The 15,953-nt window shown below is 36.5% G+C and overlaps 1 protein-coding gene and 1 non-coding gene across 26 annotated transcripts in view; both read left to right on the top strand.

The window, feature by feature from the left end:
* The window catches only part of FAM13B (family with sequence similarity 13 member B), a 76,944-nt gene that overhangs the window by 54,737 nt on the left and 6,254 nt on the right, over window positions 1–15,953 (top strand). For 6 of the 25 annotated variants that reach the window (XM_069483670.1, XM_069483676.1, XM_069483669.1 and 3 more), the window contains 8 exons: window positions 1,958–2,006; window positions 2,401–2,548; window positions 7,175–7,385; window positions 8,032–8,161; window positions 8,795–8,876; window positions 11,255–11,484; window positions 13,792–13,875; window positions 14,103–14,198. In XM_069483670.1, the coding sequence (XP_069339771.1) occupies window positions 1,958–2,006; window positions 2,401–2,548; window positions 7,175–7,385; window positions 8,032–8,161; window positions 8,795–8,876; window positions 11,255–11,484; window positions 13,792–13,875; window positions 14,103–14,198 (1,030 nt within the window). Of the gene's footprint in view, window positions 1–1,957; window positions 2,007–2,400; window positions 2,549–5,669; window positions 5,736–7,174; window positions 7,386–8,031; window positions 8,162–8,794; window positions 8,877–11,254; window positions 11,485–13,791; window positions 13,876–14,102; window positions 14,199–15,953 lie in introns of all 25 variants that reach the window. The other 19 variants (XM_069483679.1, XM_069483660.1, XM_069483674.1 and 16 more) reach the window with 5 other exon arrangements.
* Window positions 12,978–13,081, top strand: LOC138393312 (small nucleolar RNA U13). Its single transcript, XR_011235138.1, has one exon. It is a non-coding gene; the product is annotated as a small nucleolar RNA U13 (small nucleolar RNA).

The raw sequence follows: 15,953 nt of genomic DNA, 5'->3' as shown, positions 1-15,953 counted from the left end.
GTTTTTAATGGTAGGCTTAAAGCATATTAAATATACTCAAATATTCAGAGTTGTATAGGTTCAGTCAGACATAACTTGGTAAAACATTGAGAGGAGAGAACATTCAGCATTCTTGGATATGCCTAAAACTTCCAGGAGATTTGTAGAACAATAGGATTTATTGATATTCTGAGGATACCTATCAGTGGGTTAATTCATGGTTTTGGAAGTATGGATAACCAACTGAAAGATTGTAACACATTTGCTTCAACAAATATGTACGTGATGTTTCTCTTCCCCTTTGAACTCATCCTTGGTGTGTGCTAGTACAGTCTTTAAGCAGTTGGTGCTTTTAAAACTTTCAGTAGATAGAGTCTCTTTGAATAGAAGCTTTCTGGAATGTTTTAAATCACTGAGTAGGGTTTGGATCTTGTTCCCTTTGCATCATTCCTTAAGATGCTGCCAAGAAATGTATTATAATTTTCTTAGGAGAGATTTGATACTCTGAAAACACAGCAGTAAGGAATTTGCAGGCTAGATTGTAAATATTGAGAGATCCCAAACAGCATTACTAATCTGCTGATAGCCTGTTGGCCATGGTAAACTTGTGTTAATTCCATTGTTTCTTTTAATTGTGAGTAGGAAACCTGTTCTTTAAGGGTAAGTAAATTCTTTGGAGCCATGTCTCTGGAGCATCCCCATACTCTGAAGGTCCACAGATTTCCTGCTTACAGCAGTTCCTTGTGCTTCCTTTCAGGAGGCAGGAATGATCTTCTTCCAGCCCAGGGAATATTGGAGCTATGGGCTGAAGATAAAAGATTAACAGCATTAACAGGCATCCCCAGAATGATGACATCTGGATTTGGTAGAACAATAAGGATCCATTTAGTGAGGACTCAATCTTTTTGGAAAAGCTCTTTCTTTTTCAACTTGTGTATAGGTTAGCAAACTTGTTTTTAGATCCAAAGAGTAACTTGGTTAGGTGGATTACATTTTGCATGTTTTATGTTTCTCAAATTCAAGTGATTAGGCCTTTTAGTCTGCTAGGGGAGAATTTACTCATCATTTGCTTCCACTCTAAGCAAAGGATTGTCTTTGAGCTTGTCAGGGAATTTAGTTCATTTCTCATGCTCAGCAAGAATAAGGTAATTATGTATATGAGGAGATGAACTGCCATATTTAGATCAAAGCCTGTCTTTGGGATGCATACTCTGTTATGGCTGGTAAAAGTGGCATGCGCATATGTCGTTGTAAATTTCCATGGTGTCTTTGGGGAAAAGAACATTACCCCACAGGCATATCGATAACCTACTGTATAATAGCAGGTGCCCTTTCAACTGGTAAAACAGGTACAGATCATTTGTGACAGCTTGTTGGAACACTTGCTCTAAATAGGGGTTAGTTCAAAACATAACAGTTACATACTAAAAGGAAACTTTTAAAAATTTCACTTCACATGTTTTGAGGAGGGAAAGATTTAGTAGTAGTAAACTTTGATTGTAAGTAATACCTTTGTGATTGGATATAGTCGGATTTAAAGTTAAAGGACATAGCTATAGCTTTTAAAAAGTCTTTTTTAAAAGAAGAAAGTCTCAGAGTAAGGAGAATAAAGCTATTTATTTTGTTAAAGCATTTATTTTACAAAATCTTTTCCATTACATACACATTCATTCTTTTTGGTTTCTACTTAGTATATTTTAATTTTCTTTTTATAAAGGTTTTTTGGGGAGGGTGGTTGGAAGGGGCCGTGGAGAACATTACTTCATTTTCCTAAACGTGAAGTGATTCTGTGGATCTTTTCAGTATTGTGTGATTTTCAGATATAGGGCTCCAAAGAATAGGTATACGTCCATTTGTCATTTTCTCCTCTCTTTATTGTAAATGTTAACTGTATTGGGGAAGAGAAGAATCTAGGTAAGAAATACGCACCGATAGTAACCTTTTTATTCTTTAATATTCTAACAACTTGTATTTTTAGGAAAGAATATTTGTTATTTGACAGTGATAAATTGTCACACTTGATTCTGGTAAGAACTATTTTTACCTTATTTTTCTTAAAAAGTTGTCTGAGTTTAATCTATAAGTTATTATATCTGGTCTTTAACTCTTAGGCTGGGTAGATTTAAAGGTGATTTAAATATAAATACTGTTATTAAATATTTTATAGTTAAGCAGCAACATCATTTGCCACTTTTGGTTACAAAAAAACACTTCCCTAAATTTGGGATCCAAACTACGTCTCCCAATAAGACATTACAAAACTGCTTGTTATGTTTGAAAATAGTTTGGATGGTGGGAGTGAGGCAGTTGGTTGTATAGACGCAATAATGAAGACTACACACAGATACGTGCTGGTTGTCTTTAAGTTGGGTGTGGAAAGCTTCTGTGGTTGTGAAATTTATCTTTTATTTTAAAATACAGGATTCTAGTAGCAAGATATGTGATTTGAATGCCAACACTGAATCAGAAGTGCCAGGAGAGCAAAGTGTTGGTGTTCAAGGGGAAGCAGTATGTGTCCAAATTCCACATTTAGATCTGAAGAATGTTTCTGATGGTGATAAATGGGAAGGTAATTTTACCCACACACATTATTTCCCTGATAATGTTATTTGTAACTGAAATTATGCTTAGCAATAATAAGACTACTGCCCTTTTCTCGACATCCTTATTAATCTTGATCTTTTGTTTTCCCTTTCATATAAGATGAGTGAGTGAGTGTTTTTACTGAAATACACTGAAGAGATTATGGGGCAGCATCATTCATAATGAACTAAGAGTTCTTATCTGATCCATTAGCTTTCAAAATGGATATTAGAAATGATTAAAAAAATAAAAGCACCCAAGATAGGCTTTTGTTAATGGTTAAACCAGATGCTATCTCCAAGTCTTTGAAAGCCAGTGTGTTAGGGCTCAGGGATCTCAGCAGTTCAAACAGGGGTTGTGTATCTGCCTTTTCCTTAGCATCATCAGGAATACTTTTTTAAAAAAATTATCTTTGGCTGGGCGAAATGGCTCATGCCTGTAATCCTAGCACTTTGGGAGGCTGAGGCAGGAGGATCACTTGAGGTCAGGAGTTCAAGACCAAACCAAGTACTACAGTGAGACCCCATCTCTACAAAAAGAAAAATTAGCCAGGCTTGGTGACGCACGCCTGTAGTCCTAGCTACTCAGGAGGCTGAGGCAGGAGGATCACTTGAGCCTAGGAGTTTGAGGTTGCAGTGAGCTGTGATGATGCCGCTGCTCTCTAGCAACAGAGTGAGACTCTGTCTCCAAAAAAAAAAAAAATTACAGGCGATGGGGTAAATAGAAAAAAATAAACAAAAATAAATTATCTCCAAGGGCATTTCTAAATAAATACTGTACTTTATCTCTGTATTAGGTTATGAAGGTATGGTGGGGGGACCCTAAAAATTTGCACAAAGGGGAGAAGTTTAATAAACAAGCAACATGGGTATATGCATTTCTCAAAACTCAGCATATGTACACTTAAGATTTTTGCTTTTCATTGTATATAAAGTTTTTTTGCATCAAGAGAATTAAAAACTAAACAAATATTGAACTTCACTAGATGATTTGCATGCTGTAGTGTCTATGGGGAAATATACCGATGTCTGCAGTTTACTCTGAAATTCACGAAAAATAATAAGATGGTTAATTGGATGGATAAATGTTATGAAGCAAGTATAATAAAATTAAAATGTTAATGGTAAAATCTAGGTGATTGGTATATGGATATTTACTGTAAAGTTCTTTCAACTTTGTAAACTTTCAAATACAGTGTTGAAGGAGGTGGGGAAGCAAGCAACAAATTTGGATCCAGGAGGATTGTACACCTTCCTTGGTAAACAGACAATGAGACAACTCAGGAATCATAAGCAGAATTAATTCATTCACTTGGATGAAGATCCCTGGATTGTCTCACCTTTGGCAAGTTGTCTGATGACATACAGTAGCAGTAACAAGAGGAATTGCAGTGCCAGTGCCATGGACTCCTTTTGGCACCGTTAAGTCTACTCACCTGATCACAGTTGGAGTGTGCTATTTTTTTTAAGGTCTAGGCATTTTTTTTAGAGCCTCAATCAAGTCATTGTCTATGCCAATCTTTATTGCTCTCTCCCCTGCCACCCTCCACCGTTTTTAGGTCTAGATGTTTGGCATGCCCAGTGGCATATTGTATGTCTTAACCTAGACTAAATCAGACTAAAGTTGTCTTACATTTGCTTTGTTCTGGGTTATTCAGGACATACGCAATTTATGAAGATGCTCCCTAGAGTTAGAACATACGTTGGTATACTGGTGGCAGTGAATATCAAATGTCCTTTTTAGTTATTTATTGTGGCATAGTCACTGAAGGAGTGGTGGTCAACAGAGCGTCCCTTAGAACCTTAGTAGGAAAGGAGTCTGTGAAAGAAGAAGCTGAGATTCTGATAAAGCACTTTTGCTTCTTTCTCTTAGAAAATACAAATAAATAGCCCTTTATGATCTTTGGCCTGGGGGTCCCGATCTTGAGTTTTAAACATAGAAGAACAATTGCTTTTCATTGTCTGAGGAGATTGGGCATTATCTGTCTAGCTTCAGCTTTCTGGAGGCTCCCTGAAAGAGAACCTGATACTGGACTGTCTGTTTTTTTCCTCCTGTCAGAATTCAACCCCTACAGCTTGTTATAGGGAAAGGAGGGAACCTATAGACTGCTGATCCCTGATTTCCAGTGCCTGTGCTGCCCTGTTGGCCACCTGGCTCGGCAGCCTCCATGTAGGCTTCCTGCTGCCTCTCCCAGGAATAGGGGTCCGTGACCTTCAGAAAGCCAGCAGTTAGAGACAGCTGAGTGAACTTCCTAGCCATGAACTGTGCGCATGTGTGCTTGGCATAGTGGCTGTTATAGACCATGTTGTCCATTCCAACTTTGCCACTGATACGAGCATTGATTTTTCCACAGTTAGGAGTTAGGATATTCTAAAACAAACAAACAAACACACACAACAAGTCTTCCTTAGGAGATCAAATTACTTTAGACCCTGAATACCTTGGAATCAGAGATATACTTTGTTTGATGTGACTCTTTGTAGATAAGTGGGGATGACTCCAAATAGAGGCCCACTTCACTGTTCGTAAGTATGTGGGGTTTTTTGTTTTGCTCCAAGAACAGGAAAATGCAGTGAGCAAGCAGGTAGCACATGACTATCACCAGTCACCATCACCAGAATTTGTAGCACCTGTTCAAACAGTTTTGGCTTCTAATGGAAGTGGACACCATCTTTCTTTCATATTCTCTCCTGCTAACTCCGGAATGAAATACAGTAGGATATTTTCAAAGAGCAAACTTAAGGGAGATTTTTTTCTTTCAAATCAGTTATACTGAAAAGCTTCAAACAGTACCTTAAGAGTTTCCATTTCTTCAGTTTTACATTTGAGTTTTAATAAAATAGCACTACCTTGTGTTTTTTTGTGTGTGTGTGTGTTTTTTTTTTTTGTTTTGTTTTTTGCCTTGCTTGCTGAAATGGAAATGTATGTTTGTGTTTGTTAAAGTTTGTTTAGTAGTAATTTCTTTGAATAAAGTTTTTGAGCAGAATGCCTAACTGGTTTTAGGGAAATGTTTTTGGTATCTTTGGCTTTGTGTTATGTGTATGGTTTGTTCTGACTGTGCCGTGTGTTCACTTTAGTATTTTTTGCCATTTTTTCCATTTTATTAGCGTCATGCCCTATCACTTTTCCCCTCATTGATTTCAAAACAATGCATCTGCAGAGAGATGGGGAGGGTAAGTATGGTTCACCATAGTTTAGTTTTTTTGCCGTTTTATGGTTCACTTTGTTTGTCTTTTTATTATAAGCCCTTCTCCTGCTGTCCCCATATCTTAGGAAAACTGTTCTGGGTTAAAAATGATACCCAGAAAAAAATTGTTACTTCTCTCTTTTCTTAAAATAGGAGATTTCTCATGAAATGTTTATTACCAGTTACTTATTTGCTGGGACACAGGTACAAGGGTTGATTTGAAAATCACTTACTGGGTTTATTGTGGGATTGCACGTTTTGTACCCAGTTTTTAATTATCAGATTGATCTGGGCTTCAGAAACAAACCAAATTATGTTCTGAAAAAAAAGTAATTCTTTAAATTCCTAATGCATAAAGTTTAACTAAATTCCTAAAGCAGTAATCTTAGCTATTGTGTGAAGAAAACATCACTGTTGAATTTTGACACTGTCAAGCCATCTTTGCATTCGTTTTTGCTATTGTTAATAGCCATAGCATCAAAATTTTAGTTATAAAAAACTAACGTGTAGATGGGAAAGGTTTTCTACTCCCCTTCTGTATGCCAGTGATGCTTTTAAGTTAATTTTGTACTTGGGATATATTTGTGGATAGTGTGTATGATCTGCATGTGTTCTGTATGTAATAAAACCTTATGTGCAAACACATCAAATATATTAACATGATTTCACTTGAGAGCATACAGGATAACACCAATAAAATAAATGTGCTTACATACTAGTGCTGTTAAGTTTTGTCTTGATAATAACGTTGGGCATTTAATTGTTAAAATACATATTATGCATAGGAATCCTGTAACAGAGGATAACCACTACAGTTTAATGTTAGAGGCCAGGTCCTGTCAGGTGAGTTGGCTCCTTGTTTGGAAATGTTAGAATTCTTCTAAAGTCAGAGAGCTTTGTTTGGTGAGCGTTCTGTGTAGTGTAGGGAAGAGCTTCCACATCTTCCTAACATCACTACTTAATAATGAGGGACAGTTCACACACCTGGCATCATTTTGCTTTTAAGTTAAATTTCTAAGGACTGTTGAGTGTTTGCTCTTTCTAGATAAAATTTTCCCTACTTGAAAAATAACATTTTTTTTAAGTAACATCTTTTAAAAAGTTAGAATTAAATAATTCTTTAGAATTAACTTACATTTCAAAGAGCTTGACAGTGTCCTTTCATGCCTTGCCACTGGGTTCAGAAATTTAAGGTCTAACTCCTTATGTGAAAATAGAACTCTGGGCTAAAAAATGAAGCTTTAATAATTTTAAACTATAGTAGACTTTATGAAGATCTTAGTATCTTTGTTAAAAAAAATTTGAATAATGTATGAACCACTGCATAGTGATATGATTTAAAAAACATATAGCTGATATTTTTTGACTTTTTTTCTATATGGACTCGAGAGACCCATGGTGCTATTCTTTGTGTTTGTTTTACAGAGCCATTTCCTGCTTTTAAGTCTTGGCAGGAGGACTCTGAGTCTGGAGAAGCTCAGCTGTCTCCACAAGCTGGAAGAATGAATCATCACCCCTTGGAAGAGGACTGTCCTCCAGTATTATCACACCGCAGTTTAGATTTTGGGCAAAGCCAGCGTTTCCTACATGATCCAGAAAAGCTGGATTCATCATCTAAAGCACTTTCTTTTGCTAGGTATGTGATTTTTATGTACTTATGAGAGGCGATTCCTATTATGTACACAGGTCCTCTGAGAGATTTAGTTTTCCAGACCTACAGTTCAAACCTTTCTCCTTTATTTCATGAAGCACATTTTTGTAATACTTTTTTTTTTTTTTTTTTTTTTGGCCCTGCTATTAAATTCTTAGTTCACTGAGGTGTAGCGTTTGAGGTTTGCTCTCAAGTAGACGTTTCTTTGTGGCATATTCATTCGTTTATTCGTTGGTGACTGAAACACGGAACTCTGAAAGGGAAACTGCATGATTGGTTCCTCATGTTTTTTTTATCAAAGCCTTAAATTGCTCTGAATGTCAAAAACTTTCCTATATAGTTTGAACACTTAAAAGAGCTCTGAGCTGCTAGGTATCTTTCTTTTCTGCCTTGTTTCCAAACATGTTTTAAACTATTCCAAATTGTTTTAATCACCACTTGTGTTAACTAATTTTGTGGTTTGTAACACAATAGTGTTTCTTTTTACTAACCATTCTTTAGTGTTAGGGACTTAATTTCACTTTTAAAATATACTTATTGGTAATAGTGTTATGTCTGGGCAGTAAGAGATACGGTGTTGGTGCTTGAAAATTTAACTAATACACAGTGTTGGCCTTTTGTTTTAATTCAGGATTCGAAGATCATCCTTTAGTTCAAAAGATGAAAAAAGAGAAGACAGAACACCTTATCAAGTGGTCAAGAAACTTCAGAAAAAAATCAGACAATTTGAGGAACAGTTTGAAAGGGAAAGAAATAGCAAGGTAAATTTGTAGCATTGCTCAGAGTGAGCTAGATCTAATATTAGAACTGGGGAGGGAGTCTTTCAAAAGCATTAGTTTAGCTCTATTTTGAGAGAGATAACAAAGCTGGAATGCCCAGAGACATAGTGATCATGCAGATCTGAAATCATGTAGCTCCTTAGCTTCCTGATTACCAAGCCAGTATTCTTGCCAGTGCACCGTGGCATCTTTGTATTTCCACTGGGAAAATAGCGTTTAGAATTTTTAAAGCAAATACTTTACATTGATAAATCATGTTACTGCTATTTCTGCTGTCAAAAACCACAAGTACCAACAGAGGAGGGAGAGAGTGAATGAAGGGGAGGAAGGGGGGCTGAGTAGGGGGTGGCTTAATAATTAGAACATGTGAAGTGGAAAGAGTCTTATACTTGGAGTCAGAAGACCCATATTTACATCTGGCTTCTGGCAGTTACTAGAGCCTGCTCTGGGAGAACTTTACTTAATATCCTGTCCCATCTCATCAAAATAAGATAAAGTAAAATGAGGATTGAGTGAAGTCTGTGCTGTGGGAACTGTAAAGTACTGTTTGGCCATAAATTAACATAACCATTGCTTACCACAAAAGTATAGTGATTGTGCTCCTTAATTTCTCAGCCTTCGTACAGTGATATTGCAGCCAATCCAAAGGTATTAAAATGGATGACAGAGCTTACCAAACTGCGGAAGCAAATTAAAGGTACATGATGTGCCATTTGTAATATATTTGTTGTTGTTTTTTTTGTTTTTTTGAGATAGTCTCACTCTGTTGCCCAGACTGGAGTGCAGAGAGAGGTGTCATCATAGCTCACTCACTGCAGCCTCAAACTCCTGGCCTCTACTGATCCTCCTGCCTCAGCCTCCCAAGTAGCTAGGACTACAGGCGTGCCCCCACCACACCTGGCTAATATTTTTTTGTGAAGACGAGGTCTTCTTATGTCACCCAGGCCAGTCTTAAACTGTTAGCTTCAAGTGATCCTCTTGCCTCAGCCTCTAAAAGTGCTGGGATTACAGTTGTGAGCCCTCGCGCCCAGCCTATATTTGCATTTTTCAAATGTTATTTATAATAATGTCTAAGAGTTATAATTACAATTTTTTTTTATTTTTTTTTATGTATAGTGTTTAGTCTTTTTTTTTTTTTTGAGACAGAGTCTCACTCTGTTGCCCAGGCTAGAGTGAGTGCCGTGGCATCAGCCTAGCTCACAGCAACCTCAAACTCCTGAGCTCAAGCGATCCTCCTGTCTCAGCCTCCCGAGTAGCTGGGACTACAGGCATGCGCCACCATGCCCGGCTAATTTTTTCTATATATATTTTTAGCTGTCCATATAATTTCTTTCTATTTTTAGTAGAGATGGGGTCTCGCTCTTGCTCAGGCTGGTCTCGAACTCCTGAGTTCAAACGATCCGCCCACCTCGGCCTCCCAGAGTGCTAGGATTACAGGCATGAGCCACCGCGCCCGGCCATAATTACAATTTTTTGATAATTTTAAAACTTGGGCACGGGGTGGCAAAAATAAACGTTTTCTTTTTTTCTTTTATTAGGGTCAAAGTTGTATACTGAGTGTTGGGAAATCTAAAAAAAAAAGAGATGGGAAATCTATACTACTATATTCTTTCAAATGTCTTTCTTGTGTTTTTATTAGTAATATTATGTTGAAAGTTACCCTAGAATTTATATTCATAGTTGAACTGATATTACAAAGTTTGCCTGAAATATACTTAACATATTAGGCAGTTTTGGTTTTTGTTAGATATTTCATTAAGATTTTGGAGTGGGTATTTCATCTAAGAGTAAGGATATCTAATCATAGTGAATTGTTTATTTCACAAAGACTAAATTATAAGTCTTCTTGAATCATAAACTAGGTCTTATGTTTCTGGGTGTCAGCCCAGTATGGTAGTTGCTAAGGTATACTTACTTTGTGGATGTTTAGTGAGTATGCTTTTTAATAATTATTAATACTTAAAAAAATTATCTGTGCCAAGTATGGGTTTGTTATCTGGAGCAGCATCACTTTGGTTGGTTCATGTGAATTTATTCAATAAAATATTTAATAGCTCCACAAGTACCAAGTACTTTGTAGGCAGCTGGGGTTACAGCAGTGAACGAGACAGACTACCTGCTGTCGTGGCGTGTACATTCTTGTGGTTCAGATCATTTCTCTTAACTCTTGAAAATATTACTTTATTTTCCCCTGCAATTCTGTTACACATTTCCTTGTTTACTGCCAGTTTCTAGTCACCAGTGAAAATCATTACCTTTATTACATTACTAATTGATATCATTAAATTGACTAGCATAAGCCTCCTAATTTCCCAGTTTTCTTGCACTCTTACTGTCATACAGTCCATCTGCTGCAGAGCATCCAGAAATACCTTTTAAAAAATCATGTTACCCTCTTGTTCAGGCCCTTCCATGACCTTCCATTTAGAATAAAGTCCAAACTCCTTACCATGGTTTTTAAGGCCTTGCAATACTCTGTCTTTAGCCAGTTTTTATCACTTTCATATCTCATTTTCTGTTCCTCGAATATGCCAAGCTTTAGGGCGTTTGCACTGGCTGTTGCCTAAATTGGTCAATTGCTAGACCAGCTCCTTATTCTATATTCAACGAGATGACGCCATTCAGAAATGCCTTCTTTGTCATTCTCATCTACATAGTTGCTCCTCCACAAGGCACTCCTTTTAGCTCTCTGACTCCATCTTGTTTTATCTTCTTTATAGCACTTAGCACTCTGAAATTATTTTGTTTATTAATCTCATTACTTGGTTATTGTTTTTCCTTCCCTGAATATATGCTCCATGAGAACAGAGACTGTGTCTGTTTTGTTTACTACTGTATCTCCCATGCTCATCAGAGCATCTTATTTTATAGTAGGCTTTCTATGAATATTGGTTTAAAGAATGAATAGAATAGCTGTCTTGCTATATAGTTTAAGTATTTTATGTGACTTTGAAATATCTGAGTCTGTGTGCTATTAATGTGTACTTTCTTGTTGTATATCTTGTGTATTTGACTTAGTCACATTTTAGCTAAAATCAATTACTATTGATCTATCCTCTCATTTCTGAAATGTAGATGCAAAACACAAAAATTCTGATGGAGAATTTGTACCTCAGACACGTCCACGTAGTAACACTCTTCCAAAAAGCTTTGGCTCTTCTCTAGACCATGAAGATGAAGAGAATGAAGATGAAGCCAGGGTCATTCAGAAGGAGAAAAAACCATCTAAGGAAGCAACCCTTGAACTTATTCTGAAAAGACTGAAAGAAAAACGTGTTGAGAGGTGTCTTCCAGAAGATATCAAGGTAATCTTGAGCTGTGATTTTTGCCCAGACTAGCCTTTAGAATTCCTGACACAAAGTAATTACCACAGAAGGATTGAGATGTCTGAGTGGTCAAACTGCCTGAGTCTGCTCCCCAAGTTTGCAGATTCAGAAATGTGCTTTTATCAGCATACAATAAGTGCCAAATCTTTCAGAGATTGAGTCACAATAACTAAAAAAAAACAAAAAACAAAAAAAAACCTAGAATGTTGATCAGATCATTTATGTTGGAGACAGTTGGCTAAGTGAGTGTTTAAAGAGCATGAAACACACCTGAGTTTGAATCCTGGCCTTCATAGCCGTACGTATTGAGCTCTTAGCTTATGTGGGACATGGACTGGTTATGTTATACGCATTCTGCTGCTCAGTCCTTTCAACTATCTTATGGTGTATATGGACATGATTATGTCTTTTAAAAAAAATACTAACTTGATATGGTGGTTATAAGGATTAAATGAATTAATTTTTTTCTGAAGAAATTGTACTCTTACTCAATAAAGCCTGTGCCTAGGGTAGTCCTGGTCAAAGTACTTGGCAGCCCAAATCCTGTATCAGATGAGATTTGCTGGAAGAGTGGTGGTAGATGGTCTCAGGTGAATTTTGTCCCAGTTAATGGTGACTCTTAATGCACATTCTCGTCTTGACAAATATTACAGTCTTTTTTTCGCTTTAATAGAGTTGCATTAGTCATTCTCATCCCTCCCCTCCCCTAACTTTGCTTTTAAGTTTCTGCTTAGAACAACGCGAGCCCCCCCCCCCCCCAACTATTTGATTGGATTCACTTAATTCAAATTCCTTGTCCTAGGTTTAAGGTTCAAGCTTGAGGTTGAAATCACAATGGTTTACAGACACTACACTCAGCTATCCTCTACTGAATGTATATAATCTTAAATGATAATTTGTTACAGGAAGATATTATCCAGTGAATTTTTTTTTTTTTTTATCTCTAATTTCACTCTGGTGAGAGACAGGGAAGTATTAACTAGTCCTGGGAAAGTAGAGAGTTTATTTGGTCTAGTGTTGAAGGATATTCTGTGCAACATTGAGATGCTAATAAGTGATCCTATGGAACAAAGGGGAAGGCAATATGGACAAATATATTTGGGGAATTGTGCCAATTCTACCATTTAGAGTACTAAAAGATGTGAGGGAAGTATTGCAATGTAAAGAATGTGCCAATCCAGGGGAACTGAGGTAATAGAGTAGAAGTCTAAGGTTACAAATTGACATTGTTGAGCTTTTTTCAGGATCTTTCCACTATTCTGCCAGATTTTTTGTTTTGTTTGTTTTAGAGACACAGTTTTGCTCCGTTGCCTGGGCTAGAATGCAGTGGTGTTATCATAGCTCACTGCATCCTCAAAATCCTGGACTCTAGTGACCTTCGGCTTCAGCCTCCTGATTATGCTGAGTAGCTAGGACTATAAGCAACACCACCACCACGCCCAGCTAATTTTTTTAAAAATTTTTTGTAGAGGATCCTTTTGTAGTTCAGAAGCATGATAATTGGGTTTTTACAAGCATATGTGAGATATGCCTCCCTCAAGCCTTGTTACGGCGTTGGCACATGAGCCCTCTGACAAGGAAAAAAAAAAAAATTTTTTTTCTTTTTTGATAGAGACAGGTCTCACTCTGTTGCCCAGGCTGGTCTCAAACTCCTGGCCTCAAGCGATGCCTCCTGCCTCAGCCTCCCAATGTGTTGGGATTACAGGCATGAACCAACCGTGCCTGGCCAGATTTTCTTAATAATTTAGGAGAAATACTGAATTATAAAACCTGTGCATATATGTGTGGGGGTGTTTGCCCACTAGTCTTAATGCTAATAAAATGTGCAACATTAAATAAAATAACAGGCAATTATATATGTTTACTGTGTGCTGGGTAGACACTGTTGTAAGTGCCTTACATATAGTCACTCATTTAGTCCTCATTAGAGCCCTTTGAGGTAGGACGAAGTATTCCCACTTCACAGATTAGGATATTGGACAAAAAGAAATTAAGTAATATATCCAAGCCAGTATTTACAATTTATTCAGATAAAATATAAATCAGGCCATCAAAGGGGTTGTTACCTACTTATTAGAAGACCAGATTCTACAAGAGACTGAAAAATTCTGCTTGCAAATCAATAAGCAAAGGATGCAATACCCTGGGCTAGACTGGTGATGGTCTGCCCCTGCAACCTAATTATTTACATTGTGGGAGTGAGGAGAATAATGACGGTGCCAATGGAGTTGGGTTTTTTGTTTATTTGTTTTTTGGTTGTTTTTTTTTTTTTTTTTTTAATTCCAGAAAATGACCAAAGATCATTTGATAGAAGAGAAAACTTCTCTCCAGAAAAGTCTTCTTTACTATGAAAGTCAACATGGAAGACCGGTAATGTCTCTCTTGCTAAAAAGATTTGATTTTCTGTCTTAAGAAAGAACATGAATCATTTTTGTGGCCTACGTTCTTCAGAGCTGTTTTGTAAAGCATTGTTTCTTACAATTGGGGGATTGCCTACTTATTTAATATAAAATTTTACATTGGGGGTGGAAGTTGTTTGATGTTTTGTACATTTTAGATTTCTTATGACTAGGCAATTTCCTTTTTGCTTGCTTCAGGTGACCAGGGAAGAAAGGCACATTGTTAAACCTCTCTATGATAGATACAGGCTTGTAAAGCAGATGCTGACAAGAGCTAGTATCACTCCTGTCCTTGTAAGTAAAACAAGCAAGTATTTGTCTAGTTCATTTTACCCCGGTATGTTCTCTTCAAATAAGTTAATCTTTACTGATGGGGAAAAGTCAGTTAAAATAATACTTTATTCATCTTTGTTTATATTTTTAAAGAAAAATGAAAACTCTAATATTTAAGTGAAGATTAAATGCTATCCCCAAATTAACCATTAGATTATAGATAAATTTGTCTTATTAGCCCATTATAATTAGCCCATCCTGCATTATTACCTAGGAATTAATTCAGTGGAGCTTATGGTTTGCCGTGGCTTTCAGGCTATTTTGTGTAGGTAGCCACTTGCATGGGGGCTTCCTTTAGGCATTGACTGCCTAATTACTCCTTATTAGAAAGTTCACATTGGCTTTCTCAGTGCTTTTTATTTAGCCCTCATAGAAACTGATTCTTTCTTAATTGACTTTTTTAAAGTTTGCTTTCTTTTTTTTTTTTTTTTGTTGAGACAGAGTCTCACTTTGTTGCCCAGGCTAGAGTGAGTGCCGTGGCGTCAGCTTAGCTCACAGCAACCTCAAACTCCTGGGCTTAAGCGATCCTACTGCCTCAGCCTCCTGAGTAGCTGGGACTACAGGCATGCGCCACTATGCCCGGCTAATTAAAGTTTGCTTTCTCAATACTATTTTATTTAAATATTAAGATAATCAGTTTTCCTTAAACAAGGAATTTTGTATATTGCAAATTCTCCTATAAGGCAGTTCATTTTATACAGATTTTATCCTTTGCTTGCAAGTATTTTGTGTGTCACATTTCATAATTCTATAATAGTGTAAATAGGTTTTGAAGTTCTTTATGGAAAACCATTTTAGAACTCCAGGTTTGTTTTTTAAAACTGAGCCCATAGGAAGCATTTCTGTATCTTAGGACTACTTAACATGATTATCTATTATAAAGAGAAATTTGGAGTCTAAAAGTTAAGTCAAAGCAATTTGATAGGAAAGAATAGTTTTTTCAACAAATGGTGCTGGAACAGCTGGCTATCTATGTGCAAAAGAATGAAGTTGGGTCCTTATACCATATATAAAAAGAACTCAAAATGGGTCATAGATCTAAATGTAAGAGCTAGAACTATAAAAATTCCTAGAAAACATAGGAGTAAACCTTGACTTTGGGTTAGATGATTTTTTTTTTTTTAGATATGACACCCAAAACAAAAGCAGCAACAAAAAAGCAACAGAAAAACCTAAGTTGGACATTATAAAAATTAAAAACTTCTGTGCATCAAAAGACACTATTAAAAGAAAATGAAGACAACCTACAGAATGGGAGAAAATGTTTGCAAATCATATATCACATATACCCCCAATATGGGTCTTGTATCAAAAAAAAAATATAAAAAATTGTTACAACTCAAAAAGACAAGCCACTTAAAAATGAGCAAAGAATGTGAATAGACATTTCTTCCAAGAAGATATATAAATGGCTAACAAGGACGTGGAAAGATGTTGGACAGCATTAGTCATTAGGGAAATGCAAATAAAAACCACATTGAGATAACCATTTCATACCCACTAGTATGGCTGTAATCAAAAAGATAAGAGTGTTGGTGGGGATGTGGAGAAATTAGAACTTTCATACACTGCTGGTGGGAATATAAAATGGTAGGCTACTATTTGGCAGTTCCTCAAAAGGTTAAACATAAAGTTACTCTGTGAATCATCATTTCCCCTCCCAGGTAAATACCCAAGAGAATTGGAAATATATGTCCGTACAAAAATTTGTACATA

This window comes from Eulemur rufifrons, chromosome 10 (genome assembly GCF_041146395.1).
Source record: "Eulemur rufifrons isolate Redbay chromosome 10, OSU_ERuf_1, whole genome shotgun sequence".
NCBI lineage: Eukaryota > Metazoa > Chordata > Mammalia > Primates > Lemuridae > Eulemur > Eulemur rufifrons.
Note: the sequence above shows the minus strand (reverse complement) of the source record. Positions and strands in the feature narration are given on the sequence as shown.